General features: G+C 41.3%; 1 protein-coding gene across 1 annotated transcript in view; it reads left to right on the forward strand.

Annotated features, from left to right (window-relative positions):
* Window positions 1-14550, forward strand: part of LOC115155562 (uncharacterized) — a 37249-nt gene extending 22699 nt beyond the window's left edge. The window contains exons 9-12 of the mRNA XM_029702275.1: window positions 13823-13897; window positions 14076-14150; window positions 14233-14267; window positions 14330-14550. Of these exons, the coding sequence (XP_029558135.1) occupies window positions 13823-13897; window positions 14076-14150; window positions 14233-14267; window positions 14330-14374 (230 nt within the window). The 3' untranslated portion in view covers window positions 14375-14550. The remainder of the gene's footprint in view (window positions 1-13822; window positions 13898-14075; window positions 14151-14232; window positions 14268-14329) is intronic.
* The last annotated feature ends 4810 nt before the right edge of the window (window positions 14551-19360 follow it).

Consider the following 19360-nt stretch of genomic DNA (forward strand, 5'->3'; position numbering starts at 1 on the left):
CAGGGCTGTCTCTACTCCTGATAATGACTGTAACTACAGTAACAGGTCTGTCTCTCCTCCTGATAATGACTATAACTACAGTAACAGGGCTGTCTCTACTCGTGTTAATGACTACTACCACTGTAACAGTGCTGTCTCTACTCCTGATAATGACTGTAACTACAGTATCATGGCTGTCTCTACTCGTGTTAATGACTGCCTCCACTGTAACAGGGCTGTTTCTACTCCTGATAATGACTAACTACATTAACAGGGCTTTCTCTACTCCTGATAATGACTACTACTACAGTAACAGGGCTGTCTCTCCTCCTTATAATGACTATAACTACAGTAACAGGGCTGTCACTACTCTTGATAATGACTATACCTACAGTAACAAGGATTTCTCTACTCCTGATAATGACTTTTACTACTACTACTACAGTAACAGTGCTGTCTCTACTCCTGATAATGTCTAACTACAATAACTGGGCTGTCTCTACTCCTTATAATGACTATAACTACAGTAACAGGGCTGTCTCTACTCCTGATAATGACTATAACTACAGTAACAGTGCTGTCTCTCCTCCTGATAATGACTAAAACTACAGTAACAGCGCTGTCTCTACTCCTGATAATGATTATAACTACAGTAACAGGGCTGTCTCTACTCCTGATAATGACTATAACTACAGTAACAGGGCTGTCTCTCCTCCTGATAATGACTACTGCTACTACTGTAACAGGGCTGACTCTACTCCTGATAATGACTGTAACTACAGTAACAGGGCTGTCTCTCCTCCTGATAATGACTATAACTACAGTAACAGGGCTGTCTCTACTCCTGATAATGACTATAACTACAGTAACAGGGCTGTCTCTACTCCTGATAATGACTGTAACTATAGTAACAGGGCTGTCTCTACTCCTGATAATGACTGTAACTATAGTACCAGGGCTGTCTCTACTTCTGATAATAACTACAGTAACAGGGCTGTCTCTACTCCTGATAATGACTATAAATACAGTAACCGGTGCTGTCTCTACTCCTGATAATGACTGTAACTATAGTAACAGGGCTGTCTCTACTTCTGATAATAACTATAACTATAGTAACAGGGCTGTCTCTACTTCTGATAATGACTACAGTAACAGGGCTGTCTCTACTCCTGATAAAGACTAACTACAGTAACAGGGCTGTCTCTACTCCTGATAATGACTATAACTACAGTAACATGGCTTTCTCTATTCCTAATAAAGACTATAACTATAAAAACAGGTCTGTCTTTACTCCTGATAATGACTATAACTACAGTAACAGGGCTGTCTCTACTCCTGATAATGACTGTAATTACAGTAACAGGGCTGTCTCTACTCCTGATAATGACTATAACTACAGTAACAGGGCTGTCTCTACTCCTGAAAATGACTGTAACTACAGTAACAGGGCTGTCTCTACTCCTGATAATGACTAAAACTACAGTAACAGGTCTGTCTCTCCTCCTGATAATGACTATAACTACAGTAACAGAGCTTTCTCTACTCTTGATAATGACTATAACTACAGTAACAGGGCAGTCTCTACTCCTGATAATGACTATAACTACAATAACAGGGCTGTCTCTACTCCTGATAATGACTATTACTACAGTAACAGGGCTGTCTCTACTCCTGATAATGACTATAACTACAGTAACAGGGCTGTCTCTACTCGTGTTAATGACTGCCTCTACTGTAACAGGGCTGTTTCTACTCCTGATAATGACTAACTACATTAACAGGGCTGTCTCTACTCCTTATAATGACTATAACTACAGTAACAGGGCTGTCTCTCCTCCTGATAATGACTAAAACTACAGTAACAGCGCTGTCTCTACTCCTGATAATGATTATAACTACAGTAACAGGGCTGTCTCTACTCCTGATTATAACTATAACTACAGTAACAGGGCTGTCTCTACTCCTGATAATGACTGTAACAACAGTAACAGGGTTGTCTCTACTTCTGATAATAACTACAGTAACAGGGCTGTCTCTCCTCCTGATAATGACTAAAACTACAGTAAAAGCGCTGTCTCTACTCCTGATAATGACTGTAACTACAGTAACAGGGCTGTCTCTAATCCTGGTAATAACTATAACAACAGTAACAGGGCTGTCTCTACTCCTGATAATGACCATGACTACAGTAACAGGGCTGTCTCTACTCCTGATAATGTCTGTAACTACAGTAACAGGGTTGTCTCTACTCCTGATAATGACCATGACTACAGTAACAGGGCTGTCTCTACTCCTGATAATGAACATGACTACAGTAACAGGGCTATCTCTACTCCTGATAATGACTGTAACTACAGAAACAGGGCTGTCTCTACTCCTGATAATGACTGTAACTACAGTAACAGGGCTGTCTCTACTCCTGATAATGACTGTAACTACAGAAACAGGGCTGTCTCTACTCCTGATAATGACTGTAACTACTGTAATAGGGCTGTCTCTACTCCTGATAATGATTATAACTACAGTAACAGGGCTGTCTCTACTCCTGATAATGATTATAACTACAGTAACAGGTCTGTCTCTACTCCTGATAATGACTATAACTACAGTAACAGGGCTGTCTCTACTCCTGATAATGACTATAACTACAGTAACAGGGCTGTCTCTGATCCTGATAATGACTATAACTACAGTAACAGGGCTGTCTCTGCTCCTGGTAATAACTATAACAACAGTAACAGGGCTGTCTCTACTCCTGATAATGACCATGACAACAGTAACAGGGCTGTCTCTACTCCTGATAATGACCATGACTACAGTAACAGGGCTGTCTCTACTCCTGATAATGACTGTAACTACAGAAACAGGGCTGTCTCTACTCCTGATAATGATAATAATTACAGTAACAGGGCTGTCTCTACTCCTGATAATGACCATGACTACAGTAACAGGGCTGTCTCTACTCCTGATAATGAACATGACTACAGTAACAGGGCTGTCTCTACTCCTGATTAAAGCTACTGTAACAGGGCTGTTTCTACTCCTGATAATGACTGTAACTACTGTAACAGGGCTGTCTCTACTCCTGATAATGATTATAACTACAGTAACAGGGCTGTCTCTACTCCTGATAACGATTATAACTACAGTAACAGGGCTGTCTCTACTCCTGATAATGACTGTAACTACAGTAACAGGTCTGTCTCTCCTCCTGATAATGACTATAACTACAGTAACAGGGCTGTCTCTACTCGTGTTAATGACTACTACCACTGTAACAGTGCTGTCTCTACTCCTGATAATGACTGTAACTACAGTATCATGGCTGTCTCTACTCGTGTTAATGACTGCCTCCACTGTAACAGGGCTGTTTCTACTCCTGATAATGACTAACTACATTAACAGGGCTTTCTCTACTCCTGATAATGACTACTACTACAGTAACAGGGCTGTCTCTCCTCCTTATAATGACTATAACTACAGTAACAGGGCTGTCACTACTCTTGATAATGACTATACCTACAGTAACAAGGATTTCTCTACTCCTGATAATGACTTTTACTACTACTACTACAGTAACAGTGCTGTCTCTACTCCTGATAATGTCTAACTACAATAACTGGGCTGTCTCTACTCCTTATAATGACTATAACTACAGTAACAGGGCTGTCTCTACTCCTGATAATGACTATAACTACAGTAACAGTGCTGTCTCTCCTCCTGATAATGACTAAAACTACAGTAACAGCGCTGTCTCTACTCCTGATAATGATTATAACTACAGTAACAGGGCTGTCTCTACTCCTGCTAATGACTTTAACTACAGTAACAGGGCTGTCTCAACTCCTGATAATGACTGTAACAACAGTAAAAGGGTTGTCTCTACTTCTGATAAAGCTACAGTAACAGGGCTGTCTCTACTCCTGATAATGATTATAACTACAGTAACAGCGCTGTCTCTACTCCTGATAATGATTATAACTACAGTAACAGGGCTGTCTCTACTCCTGATAATGACTATAACTACAGTAACAGGGCTGTCTCTCCTCCTGATAATGACTACTGCTACTACTGTAACAGGGCTGACTCTACTCCTGATAATGACTGTAACTACAGTAACAGGGCTGTCTCTCCTCCTGATAATGACTATAACTACAGTAACAGGGCTGTCTCTACTCCTGATAATGACTATAACTACAGTAACAGGGCTGTCTCTACTCCTGATAATGACTGTAACTATAGTAACAGGGCTGTCTCTACTCCTGATAATGACTGTAACTATAGTACCAGGGCTGTCTCTACTTCTGATAATAACTACAGTAACAGGGCTGTCTCTACTCCTGATAATGACTATAAATACAGTAACCGGTGCTGTCTCTACTCCTGATAATGACTGTAACTATAGTAACAGGGCTGTCTCTACTTCTGATAATAACTATAACTATAGTAACAGGGCTGTCTCTACTTCTGATAATGACTACAGTAACAGGGCTGTCTCTACTCCTGATAATGACTACTACTACAGTAACAGGGCTGTCTCTCCTCCTGATAATGACTATAACTATAGTAACAGGGCTGTCTCTCCTCCTGATAATGACTATAACTACTGTAACATTGATGTCTCTACTCCTGATAATGACTGTAACAACAGTAACAGGGCTGTCTCTACTCCTGATAATGTCTAACTACATTAACTGGGCTGGCTCTGCTCCTGGTAATGACTATAACAACAGTAACAGGTCTGTCTCTACTCCTGATAAAGACTAACTACAGTAACAGGGCTGTCTCTACTCCTGATAATGACTATAACTACAGTAACATGGCTTTCTCTATTCCTAATAAAGACTATAACTATAAAAACAGGTCTGTCTTTACTCCTGATAATGACTATAACTACAGTAACAGGGCTGTCTCTACTCCTGATAATGACTGTAATTACAGTAACAGGGCTGTCTCTACTCCTGATAATGACTATAACTACAGTAACAGGGCTGTCTCTACTCCTGAAAATGACTGTAACTACAGTAACAGGGCTGTCTCTACTCCTGATAATGACTAAAACTACAGTAACAGGTCTGTCTCTCCTCCTGATAATGACTATAACTACAGTAACAGAGCTTTCTCTACTCTTGATAATGACTATAACTACAGTAACAGGGCAGTCTCTACTCCTGATAATGACTATAACTACAATAACAGGGCTGTCTCTACTCCTGATAATGACTATTACTACAGTAACAGGGCTGTCTCTACTCCTGATAATGACTATAACTACAGTAACAGGGCTGTCTCTGCTCCTGGTAATAACTATAACAACAGTAACAGGGCTGTCTCTACTCCTGATAATGACCATGACTACAGTAACAGGGCTGTCTCTACTCCTGATAATGACCATGACTACTGTAACAGGGCTGTCTCTACTCCTGATAATGACTGTAACTACAGAAACAGGGCTGTCTCTACTCCTGATAATGACTGTAACTACAGTAACATGGTTGTCTCTACTCCTGATAAAGATAACTACAGTAACAGGGCTGTCTCTACTCCTGATAATGAACATGAGTACAGTAACAGGGCTGTCTCTACTCCTGATTAAAGCTACTGTAACAGGGCTGTCACTACTCCTGATAATGAACATGACTACAGTAACAGGGGTGTCTCTACTCCTGATAATGATAATAACTACAGTAACAGGGCTGTCTCTACTCCTGATAATGATTATAACTACAGTAACAGGGATGTCTCTAATCCTGATAATGACCATGACTACAGTAACAGGGCTGTCTCTACTCCTGATAATAATTATAACTACAGTAACAGGGCTGTCTCTACTCCTGATAATGACTATAACTACAGTAACAGGGCTGTCTCTACTCCTGATAATGACTGTAACTACAGTAACAGGTCTGACTCTCCTCCTGATAATGACTATAACTACAGTAACAGGGCTGTCTCTACTCGTGTTAATGACTGCTACAACTGTAACAGTGCTGTCTCTACTCGTGATAATGACTATAAATACAGTATCATGGCTGTCTCTACTCGTGTTAATGACTGCCTCCACTGTAACAGGGCTGTTTCTACTCCTGATAATCACTAACTACATTAACAGTGCTGTCTCTACTCCTGATAATGACTACTACTACAGTAACAGGGCTGTCTCTCCTCCTTATAATGACTACTACTACTGTAACAGGGCTGTCTCTACTCCTGATAATGTCTAACTACATTAACTGGGCTGTCTCTACTCCTGATAATGACTATAACTACAGTAACAGGTCTGTCTTTACTCCTTATAATGACTATAACTACAGTAACAGGGCTGTCTCTACTCCTGATAATGACTATAACTACAGTAACAGGTCTGTCTCTACTCCTGATAATGACTATAACTACAGTAACAGGGTTGTCTCTTCTCCTGATAATGACTATAACTACAGTAACAGGGCTGTCTCTACTCCTGATAATGACTACAACTACATTAACAGGGCTGTCTCTACTCCTGATAATGACTACAACTACATTAACAGGGCTGTCTCTACTCCTGATAATGACTACAACTACATTAACAGGGCTGTCTCTACTCCTGATAATGACTATAACTACAGTAACAAAGTTGTCTCTACTCCTGATAATGTCTAACTACATTAACTGGGCTGGCTCTGCTCCTGGTAATGACTATAACAACAGTAACAGGTCTGTCTCTACTCCTGATAATGACTATAACTACAGTAACAGGGCTGTCTCTGCTCCTGGTAATAACTATAACAACAGTAACAGGGCTGTCTCTACTCCTGATAATGACCATGACTACAGTAACAGGGCTGTCTCTACTCCTGATAATGACCATGACTACTGTAACAGGTGTTACGAACCGGCTCAGAGTTCGCAACTTAAGGGAGACAACGTGGAGACAAGGAGTAACAAAAATATATATTTATTAAATAAAGTAACTAAGTAATTAACAATGGCATGTGTAATCAGTAATCAGTAGTGTAAGTGAGTGTTTTGCATACCTGAATGTGATAATGCAGGGTGTTGAAAGGTGCCAAAGCAAATAACCAAAAAGCCACAAAACTACACAACCAAAAACAACAAAGTGTCTGCGTGGAGAGAGTCTCCCCAATGACTGTGGAAGAGGTGTCTTTATCCTGGGACACACCCGAGCCCAGGTGTTTCCCATCTAGCTGACGACCCTTCCCACTCCGCCCACTGGCATCCTAATAAGGAACAAGAGCAAAGGGAGAAAATACAGCAGACAGAGTGGGAGGGTCGTCACACCCCCCCCCCATAAAACCGGGGACCAACAAGGGCCCCGGAACAACGTACCAGCCTCTGCCTCCCAAATTGACAAGGGGTTAAGTGTTCACAGTTCCACCTGCCCCAACCAACCTCCTCCCCAGACCTCAGCAACCTTTACACAGGAAGCAACTTTTAAGAGGAAAGAAGAAAACGAGACCAGGAGGGAACAGACAGGAACAACAGAACATGACAACCCCAAACAACGGTCAGTCACGTAAATATTCAGGAACAGGGCGCACGAGAGAGCGCATCAGCAATCACGTTACCAGTTCCCCGGATATGCCTCACATCGAGATGGAAGGATTGTAAAAATAAACACCATCTCATTATCCTCTGATTAGGACACATCATGGACCTGAAAAAAAATGAGAGGGTTATGGTCGGTGTAGACCACAATAGGTACTACTCCCGACCCGACATACCCTTCAAAGTGTTGTAGCGCCCAAATGAGTGCTAGCGCTTCTTTTTCCATGACCGAGTAGTTCAACTGATAACGGTTCAACTTTTTGGAAAAGAAACTAACAGGGCTCTCAACCCCAACTTGACACAGGCCTCTGCGTCCCAAATTGACACAGGCCTCTGCGTCCCAAATTGACACAGGCCTCTGCGTCCCAAATTGACACAGGCCTCTGCGTCCCAAATTTACGAGAGATTACATGTTCACCTTCCACTTGCCCCAGCCAACCTCCTTCTCCCCAGGCCTCAGCAACCTTTGTGTACAGTAAGCAACATTTAAGAGGAAAGGAGAACACAAGACCAGGAGGGACCAGACAGGAAAGTTAGAACACGACAAAACCAAACAATGGTCAGTCACATAACACTCAGGAACAGGGCGCACAAGAGACCACATCAGCTACAAACGCAAACAACATCTCCCAACGGTTCATAGTCACGCCAACGATTCATAGTCACTAAACTCATAACGAATACGAGTACAGACTAGAGGGTGTAATAAAGGCAAAAAATGTCATGTGCCCTACTCGTCAGTGGCACCTGCCAATAGCACAATAACAGGTCAAATTTGCTCACAAACTTAGCTGCGCCGACTTGATCAAGGCCGTCCTCCATCTGAGGAAGAGGAAATTAATCTGGCTTAGTGACTCCGTTTACATTACGGTGGTCCGTTCCATCCGGTTTACTGACCAAGATACAGGGAGAAGCCCAACTGGAGAAAGAAGGCTCTGCTATCTTACTCTCCAGCATGTACCTGACCTCAGCATCCAGACAACGCAGTTTCTCTACAGAGACTCTATAGAACCGCTGACGAATGGGGTCAGCACCTCCAATGTCCATATCATGCTCTATCAAGTTTGTACGTGTAGGCGTCACAGAAAACAAACCTGGAATTTTCCGAATCAGACCAACCAGCTCTTTCCGCCCATCAACAGGTAGCTGAGTAAAAGGGCTATCCAAAATATCCAGTGTCTCAGAATTTTTCAATCTACCCTGCAGTATGCAATCATCGGGACCAGGAACATTTTTTTCCTCATGCACAGACCTAGCATTAAAAGAACCAAGGGAAGTAACGTTATCAGCCAAACGAACAGGTTTACCATCCTCTGTAGACACCCACTTTCTCATCAGAACATCCTCTTGGAGAAAATAACCATGTGCTACATCTCCCAACTGTTCCACAGGCACAATTTGGTCACGCAACTCTTCTAATGTGGGGTCAGTCCGTGGCGCATTGTTTAGATCGGAGCGGAGTACAGACAACGGAATAACAGGGAAAACAGTGAGAGACTTCTTTGTGGTATTCTCATTTACCGGAGCAGGGACCAGGTCACCCTGGCTCATAGACCGCGTCACTGCACCCCCAGAGAACACCGCTGGGAAACTCTGCTCACTCTCATCAGGAATCCCTACAATTGACGGTTTAGTGGAAACCACTAGAGATGGAAACACGACAGGCCACACACACTCACCAGCCAAGTTATTCCCAAGGATAACGTCGATACCCTCAATAGGCAACGAAGGACGCACCCCCACAACAACCTCACCTTTCACCAGTCCACAATTCAATATCAGTTTATGCAATGGAACTGACAGATTGTTCAAACCTATTCCCCTAATTAGAACACTATTCCCAGAATCAGTCTCAGCAGAGAAGGGTAACACAGATTCCAACACAAACGATTCCGAGGCACCTGTGTCTCGTAGGATCTTCACTGGCACTAGGTTCTTACTTCCTAACATAGACACAAATCCCTCCGTAACGAAAGGTAAATAGCCTGGGTCAATATGAACTTTCACATGGCCCTGGGCCTGAGACAATGTTTCAGGAGTAAACTGATGTGGAACAGACGCAGCTAACGCCGTAGGCCTAGATTTAACGTTATCACACGTACTGAATTTACCCCTAGACCTGAGAACCGGACATTCATTTTTCCAATGACCTGAGCCGTGACAGTAGTGACACTCTTGACCAAAGTCAGTTTTACCACGGGAGTCAGGCTCAACCCTAGTTGAATAAAACTCTGCCCGTGAACCAGAGTATCTCTGTGAGCGAGGCCCAAATCTCTCCGAACGCCCAAATCTCCCCACTCACTCCAAGTACGGGGTTCTACAAAAACACTTTTGTGAGTCAAAACATATTCGTCTGCCAAAACCGCAGCTTCAGCGACAGTTTCTACTTTCCGTTCGTTAATGTACGTGGCTATACGATCAGGGATTGTGTCCTTAAATTGTTCTAACATAATCAGATCACACAGCCCTTGAAAAGTCATAACCGCAGAGGCGGAACACCAGCGATTAAACTGTGAAGATAATTTTCACGCAAACTCAACATGAGTCTGCTTATCATCCCTTTCTAAAGTTCTAAATCGTTGGCGGTAAGCCTCAGGAACCAATTCGTAAATCTGTAACACCGCCGTTTTAACCTTAGTGTAGCCGACAGTGTCAGTTATGATAAGAGCTGAATATGCTTCCTGCGCTTTACCAGTCAGCACACACTGCAACATTAAAGTGCGGTCAGAATCAGGCCAACTTCTAGCGTCAGCAACACGCTCAAACAACGAAAAGAATGTCTCAGGGTCCCTTTCATTAAACTGAGGCAACAACCGTAAATTCCCAACAATGTCAAATGTGTCCGGGGCACGACCAAAAGAGGAACGATTCCTAAGTAAATCTGCGTCACCTTCCCAGAGCAAACTCTCTCCTGAGAGCTTTCCTTCCCTAACCAACTCTAGTCGCTCCTCTTGCAGCTTGATTTTAGCACGCTCGATATCCTGTTTAAATTCCAATTCCTTTTCATATTTCAACCGATCAGCACGCTCCATATCCTGTTTAAATTCCAATTCCTTTTCATATTTTAACTGATCAGCAGCCAATTCCTTTTCATATTTCAACCGATCTGCATGCTCCATATCCTGTTTAAATTCCAATTCCTTCTCATATTTTACACGATCGTGCTCCATCTTCTCACGATCGTGCTCTAGCTGTAACAGAAGCAGCTCTTTCTGCTGTTCAAAAAGAAGACTACTAGAACTAACCGATGGAGCGGTAATTGTAACATATCGGGGAGATAGCGAGTCCTCAGCAGAGGCTGCCCCAGTGGTAACGTCAAGAATACCACTCTCCATCAGATTGGCCTTCAATATTAACCTAATAGAATTTTTTTTACGTTTATCACTAATTTCAACCTTGTAGTGTTCAGCAACCTTCAACAGCTGTTCTTTAGTACATAAGTCTAACAGTTCCTCTGATGGAAAGCGAATGAACTCGTCTACATTAGACGCCATAGTCAGAGAGGGAGAGAAAAAAAAAATTCTCACTCAACCCCTCTGAGCACACCAGACCACAACAAGAGAAATAACAATCACACTGGTACCACAGAAAAGAGATGAGATATGGAGCTTCCCCCAAAACCTACAATAACTCAACCCTAGTCTTCATGCAGATTTGCGGTGGGTAATTATGCACTGTAGCCCACTGGCGAGGAAGTAACCCCCCAGCACGCTGGTAGATTCCACCAAGCAACGGATGTGCTCCCGAGACAACTGCTCAGTCCACAGACACCACACAAAAATAAAACATTAACAATGCCCAACATATTCCAAAAACGAAACACGTCGCTAAACCTATCAGGGGAAAAAGGCTATAGCTCCAGGTAGTAAGTTTCACTACCCTATCCAAATCTCCCACCGAGGTACACAGCTAATTGTACTCACCTCAGACCAATGTTCCAACAGCGAGTAGAACAAGCGTTTCCAGGCTAGGCAGGACCTGGAAACTAACCAATGTACTCTCTCCAACCCAGCACACAAACCAAACAAACAAAGGCAACCAGTACTGAGCACCAAACTCAAACTAACAAAATATACAAACAAAGCACCTCAATTTACCATACCTCCACGTTTTCTCCCAAACACAAGTTCAAGATCCCGGATGAGCCCCCACTTGTTACGAACCGGCTCAGAGTTCGCAACAAAAGGGAGACAACGTGGAGACAAGGAGTAACAAAAATATATATTTATTAAATAAAGTAACTAAGTAATTAACAATGGCATGTGTAATCAGTAATCAGTAGTGTAAGTGAGTGTTTTGCATACCTGAATGTGATAATGCAGGGTGTTGAAAGGTGCCAAAGCAAATAACCAAAAAGCCACAAAACTACACAACCAAAAACAACAAAGTGTCTGCGTGGAGAGAGTCTCCCCAATGACTGTGGAAGAGGTGTCTTTATCCTGGGACACACCCGAGCCCAGGTGTTTCCCATCTAGCTGACGACCCTTCCCACTCCGCCCACTGGCCTCCTAATAAGGAACAAGAGCAAAGAGAGAAAATACAGCAGACAGAGTGGGAGGGTCGTCACACAGGGCTGTCTCTACTCCTGATAATGAACATGACTACAGTAACAGGGCTGTCTCTACTCCTGATAATGATAATAACTACAGTAACAGGGCTGTCTCTACTCCTGATAATGATTATAACTACAGTAACAGGGCTGTCTCTACTCCTGATAATGACCATGACTACAGTAACAGGGCTGTCTCTACTCCTGATAATGACTGTAACTACAGTAACAGGGCTGTCTCTACTCCTGATAATGACTAAAACTACAGTAACAGGTCTGTCTCTCCTCCTGATAATGACTATAACTACAGTAACAGGGCTGTCTCTACTCGTGTTAATGACTGCTACAACTGTAACAGTGCTGTCTCTACTCGTGATAATGTCTAACTACATTAACTGGGCTGTCTCTACTCCTGATAATGACTATAACTACAGTAACAGGTCTGTCTTTACTCCTTATAATGACTATAACTACAGTAACAGGGCTGTCTCTACTCCTGATAATGACTATAACTACAGTAACAGGTCTGTCTCTACTCCTGATAATGACTATAACTACAGTAACAGGGTTGTCTCTACTCCTGATAATGACTATAACTACAGTAACAGGGCTGTCTCTACTCCTGATAATGACTATAACTACAGTAACAGGGCTGTCTTTACTCCTGATAATAACTATAACTACAGTAACAAGGATTTCTCTACTCCTGATAATGACTATAACTACAGTAACAGGGCTGTCTCTCCTCCTGATAATGACTAAAACTACAGTAACATCGCTGTCTCTACTCCTGATAATGATTATAACTACAGTAACAAGGCTGTCTCTACTCCTGATAATGACTATAACTACAGTAACAGGGCTGTCTCTACTCCTGATAATGACTAAAACTACAGTAACATCGCTGTCTCTACTCCTGATAATGATTATAACTACAGTAACAGGGCTGTCTCTACTCCTGATAATGACTATAACTACAGTAACAGGGCTGTCTCTACTCCTGATAATGACTGTAACTATAGTAACAGGGCTGTCTCTACTCCTGATAATGACTTTAACTACAGTAACAAAGTTGTCTCTACTCCTGATAATGACTATAAATACAGTAGCAGGGCTGTCTCTACTCCTGATAATGACTGTAACTATAGTAACAGGGCTGTCTCTACTTCTGATAATAACTACAGTAACAGGGCTGTCTCTCCTCCTGATAATGACTACAACTACATTAACAGGGCTGTCTCTACTCCTGATAATGACTACAACTACATTAACAGGGCTGTCTCTACTCCTGATAATGACTAACTACATTAACAGGGCTGTCTCTACTCCTGATAATGACTATAACTACAGTAACAGGGCTGTCTCTACTGATAATGACTATAACTACAGTAACAGGGCTGTCTCTACTCCTGATAATGACTATAACTACAGTAACAGGGCTGTCTCTACTCCTGATAATGACTATAACTACAGTAACAGGGCTGTCTCTACTCCTGATAATGACTATAACTACAGTAACAGGGCTGTCTCTACTCCTGATAATGATTATAACTACATTAACAGGGCTGTCTCTACTCCTGATAATGACTATAACTACAGTAGCAGGGCTGTCTCTACTCTTTATAATGACTATAACTACAGTAGCAGTGATGTCTGTACTTCTGACCAAACTTGTCGGGTTGCTACATCATAGGTTTATGCCAAAAATGGTGTACAAATATTTTTCTATGATCTCTTTTTTCAAAGCTGTGACATCCCTACCACTTACCCAGAAGAATGACACAGTCTATGGTAACATCACTGATCCACATGCAGACCAAGGTATCTCTTTCTCTACTTTGTACAATACATAAGATATATCTTGTTTAACAGAGGTATGAGAGTGAGGCCTAAGGGTAGAGAAAGGAGGTTGAGATCATAGAATTACATATAAGAACTCTTAATAGGATCTCTGTGGTTGAGATGACTGTTTAACATTTAGGCACTTTGTATGTTTCAGAGAGCCAGGGGGGGCAAGATGGCAATGAGGAAGTTCATTACTCCGAAGTTGCATTCGGTGAACCCAGGCTTGGTGGTGAGTAGTGGATTTGGAAATTTAGAATGTTTCTTAGAATGTAAATTGAAGCGTAACAATTGGCATTTCTTGTCTTTTTCAGATCCCAACATCAGGGTCACATCAGGGTCAAATCAGGTAAGAATAGCACTTAGCTGTTTAGAATGTTCTTTGTGATTAACTCATATTAATGTCCATAGGTACAGGAAGAGGGTGCTGTGATCTATTCGACACTCAACATATAAAGACACCTGTCTTTCAGCAGGATAAAACTACTGTGTTAAAATGCAGGGATTATTTTCTGTTTATTTCTTATTGTGTTCATTAGTCTATTGTGGAGTTTTGTACCTGACTATGTCACAATGTAAAGGAAGGTTGTGCTTATTTCAATCCTGCTCACATGCTGACAGCACACAAGGAATTATCAAATCGGAAAGCAGCTGCACAAGACTAATCGTAATGCCCGTAGTAAATTTTGTTTTACTTGTGAAGGAACATCGATGAATTACACAATGTTCATGGGTCAATATGTTACAATTCAAATAACTCCAAATGTAAATGACTTAAAAACCTCAAACCAACTATAAATTGTAGAAGTTCATACATGCAGTTAAAGTCGGTCATTTACATACTGTCATGACGTTGCCCTCTTTGGGTACAGCGAGCACTATCCCCCTCTCCCTCTCTATACTCCTTACACCAGGCTCTGTAAAAGAGGTCGTAAATTCCTGGAGGAGACCCCCTCCTCATTGCCAGACAGTATAGAGAGAGTGAGTTTTCATAGAGAGAACAAAGGAATTTCTTCTACCTCACAGAACTTGACAACCAAACAATATTCAGGTTCTGGAGAAGGTATAAAAGATCGGTGAAGAATCCAGCTACGAACTGGGTCCGTTTGGTACAATTTTGTGAAACTCATACCGCCACATTACCATAACCATGTTTATAGAAGAGTCTCAGTTATGAGGCTTACATCTAATGGTTGTATAAAATGAATGAATAAGGATGAAGCTATTTGTGACATGATGGGATGCTATGTAATGATGTTAATGTGAGAGAATTGTATTTCTGTTTAAAGTTTCACTAAGTCATTGGCACACCCCCAGGGGCAAAGACAGGACCTGGCGTCATGAGACAGCCCTTCTCAATGTTCCGAATAAAACCCCCACCTGGGTTTTCTATCAGCAGACCAGCTTACCTCGATAACGAGAGGGTCAAGGTTTGAGACCGAGCTTACCTCAATTACGAGATGGCTAAAGGTTGCATTATTTCCCTCTATCTCTATCATTGAGGGAAATAAGGTTTAAGTAGATTGCTGAATCTTTTAACCATCCCACGTGGTTAAACTCTTAGACTATCAATACCGACAGAATAAGAACAAGTCTTTGATATTAATTACTAGTCTGCAGCTAGGAATTCGGTATCATTGAACGTGAAGACCGACAACTGCCGAAACATCTATTCTATAACGACATGAATGAATGTCACTCTGAACCATCCATTCTAACCACAACAGAGAGAGAGAGAGCGGACAAACTCTCCAACAGAAACGAACTTTCAACAGAGATCCCGACAACACACTGAGCGTAAAAATATATATTGATTGCAATTGTTCCCGAATGAGTGAGCGTTCATGTGCAAAGGATTAGCATTTCAATTGTTATAATTATCAACTCTGTAGTGCCTTCTCAGCTGACCCCCACTCCCCTTTTGTCTAACAAGCCGCCATACTTGTTTAGCCCACTAGAGCACATTCCTCTATAATTTCTTTGTAACCATATCTACTTTGTTTGTTTGTGTTATGCATTTCTGTGAATTACTTAGTTAGTAAATAAATGATTTTAAGACAATTGATGTATGGATGACTCATAGTGAAGACTGGGCTCGTGCAGATAACCAACAATTTACGACGTTTGGAATGAGACTGTCACAGTATCCATCGTGGATTTGAAAGGAGGACCAAGGCGCAGCAGAAGTGTGGACACTCATGTTTCTTTAATTAGAAAAACAAGTAAAGTATCCACTGGAAAAACAATAAACAAAACAATGAACAGTACTCAAGATACGACAGTGTAGCAGGCTAAACCAAAAAAAGCAGTGCTCACCACAATTCCCCACAACCCCCCGTGACAAACATACTCCTACATATATGACTCCCAATCAGGAACAACGATCCCTAGCTGTTCCTGATCAGGAGTCACAAGACACAGAGAACATTCAAACACACACACACAAGACTGCCACGTCCTGACACCCAAACTACTACAACAGCTCCATCTGCTGGTCAGGACGTGACAGAGACTAACGTGAGGTAAATAATAATTCAATAAATTCGAAGACTAATTGATCAGATATTAAAATATCTGAAAGTTATATTAGGAAAATTATAACTTTGTAATCTGAATATTTTCCTTGGTGCCCCGACGTCCTAGTCAATTACAGTTACACGATTAATCAGTTTAATCGCGTAATAATAATTACAGAGAGTTATTTGATAAATAAGTCTTCAGTTTTAATGATGCCAAAGACACGACAATACACTTAGGTTGGAGTCATTAAAACTCATTTTTCAACCACTCCACAAATTTCTTCAAGTCGGTTAGGACATCTACTTTGTGCATGACACAAGTCATTTTTCCAACAATTGTTTACAGGCAGATTATTTCACTTATAATTCAAGGTATCACAATTCCAGTGGGTCAGAAGATTACATTCACTAAATTGACTGTGCCTTTAACAGCTTGGAAAATTCCATAAAATGGTGTCATGGCTTTAGAAGCTTCTGATAGGCTAATTGATATCATTTGAGTCAATTGGAGGTGTACCTGTGGATGTATTTCAAGGCCTACCTTCAAATGCAGTGCGTCTTTGCTTGACATCATGGGAAAATCAAAAGAAATCAGCCAAGACCGCAGAAAGAAAATTGTAGACATCCACAAGTCTGGTTCATCCTTGGGAGCAATTTCCAAATGCCTGAAGGTCTCTGTCTCCTGGAGATGAACGTACTTTGGTGCGAAAAGTGCAAATCAATCCCAGAACAACAGCAAAGGACCTTGTGAAGATGCAGGAAACAGGTACAAAATTATCTACATCCACAGTAAAATGAGTCTTATATTGACATAACCTGAAAGGCCGCTCAGCAAGGAAGAAGCCACTGCTCTAAAACCACCATAAAAAAGTCAGACTACGGTTTGCAGCTGCAGATGGGAACAAAGATCGTACTTTTTGGACAAATGTCCTCTGATCTGATGAAACAAAAATAGAACTGTTTGGCCATAATGACCATCGTTATGTTTGGAGGAGAAAGTGGGAGGCTTGCAAGCTGAAGACTACCATCCCAACCGTGAAGCACAGGGGTGGCAGCATCATGTTGTGGGGGTGCTTTACTGCAGGAGGGTCTGGTGCACTTCACAAAATAGATGGCATCATGAGGATGGGAAATTATGTGGATATATTGAAGCAACATACATCTCAAGACATCAGTCAGGAAGTCAAAGCTTGGTCGCAAATAGGTCTTCCAAATGGACAATGACTCCAAGCATACTTCCAAAGCAAAATGGCTTAAGGACAGCAAAGTCAAGGTATTGGAGTGGCCATCACAAAGTCCTGACCTCAAGCGTGTGTGAGCAAGGAGGCCTACAAATCTGACTCAGTTACTCCAGCTCTGTCAGGAGGAATGGGCCACAATTCACCCAACTTATTGTGGGAAGCTTGTGGAAGGCTACCTGAAACGTTTGACCCAAGTAAAAAAATGTTAAGGCAATGCTACCAAATACTAATTGAGTGTATGTAAACTTCTGACCCACTGGGAATGTGATGAAAGAAATAAAAGCTGAAATAAATCATTCTCTCTACTATTATTCTGACATTTCACATTCTTAAAACAAAGTGGTGATCCTAACTGACCCAAGACAGGGATTCTTTACTCTGATTAAATGTCAGGAATTGTGAAAAACTGAGTTTAAATGTATTTGGCTAAGGTGTATGTAAACGTTCAACTGTAAATATTGAAAGCATTTAATGAGAACTAAAAGGTGTGCAACATGAAAATATTGTCTCATTTACATTGTGTAATTTATTGATGGTCCCTAACTAGACCCAGCCATAGGCTATCCAAAGTCAAACCAATTTTGCCATGTTCGAACACCAGCCAGCTACATACCAACACAAGAGACAACCCACAAGTTTAAGAGTTAATTTCATGGATTTCTACACATTTTGCCGTGGGGTGTAGAGAAAATGTTGCAGATTTAAAGCAAGTTGGCTTCAATTCAACACATTTTGCCATGGAGCGGAGAGAAGATTTTGCAATTTAAAACTCATTTTGTGCAGTTCTACTCATTTTGGCATTGGGCAGAGAGGAAAATGAGCTGTTTTACAGTTAATTTCCTGCAATTCTAAACATCTTGCTATAGGGTGGAGAGAAATGTTTTTAATATGATATGAGTGAGACTTGGGGCTAGTGCTGAGCGATTAACCGAAATTTCAGTTATCTTTCGGTAAAAAAAAAAACATTGGTTCAATTATTTGAATTCCATTTTGTTCAGTTTTTTTCTGTGAGCTCAATGCGCATATTGCACAGCTTCTCAAGAGATAAATCAGATTCAGCCTGAACTGTGCGATGTAGTAGGGAATTTCCATCAGGCCAATATTCTGAATAGTTTAGCGCATAAAACGTGACATTTAACTACATTGACCACAATCCATTGAGAATCTACTTGTCCTGTCTCTGTTTCTTTTACTGTATGCCTGCTACGGAAGAGGCAGAATGCAGGATAGTGAGGGGATATAGAGAGCAGGTGTTGCTTCACGAGATATCTCTACCTGAAAATACATGATCTAAGTCCAACTGATTGATAGTTTGTCATAAAAGTATGCTTTATTTAATTTGAAGAACTACTAAAATAGTGATTTTGTCAGACAGCATAGGCAGCAGCTCTATAGTGATGATTTGTAATGATGAATAATGAAGTCATAAAATGAAACAAATGATATATACACAGCTGAAATATTTGATTAAAGTAAAGGCATGTAAAATGATATAAGTGATGAGCAGTAATGGGCAGTCACTACCACCATGGGACATAAACTCTTTGTTTTATTCTGTGTTACAGTATTCAACCCAAATAACCAAAATGGAAAACCATGATTATTATTTTTATTATCAAACTGAAACCAAACTGACCTCAAAAAGCACTAATCTTCAGCACGAATGGGAGACCGATGGTTAT

This window comes from Salmo trutta, chromosome 20 (genome assembly GCF_901001165.1).
Source record: "Salmo trutta chromosome 20, fSalTru1.1, whole genome shotgun sequence".
Classification (NCBI taxonomy): Eukaryota; Metazoa; Chordata; class Actinopteri; order Salmoniformes; family Salmonidae; genus Salmo; species Salmo trutta.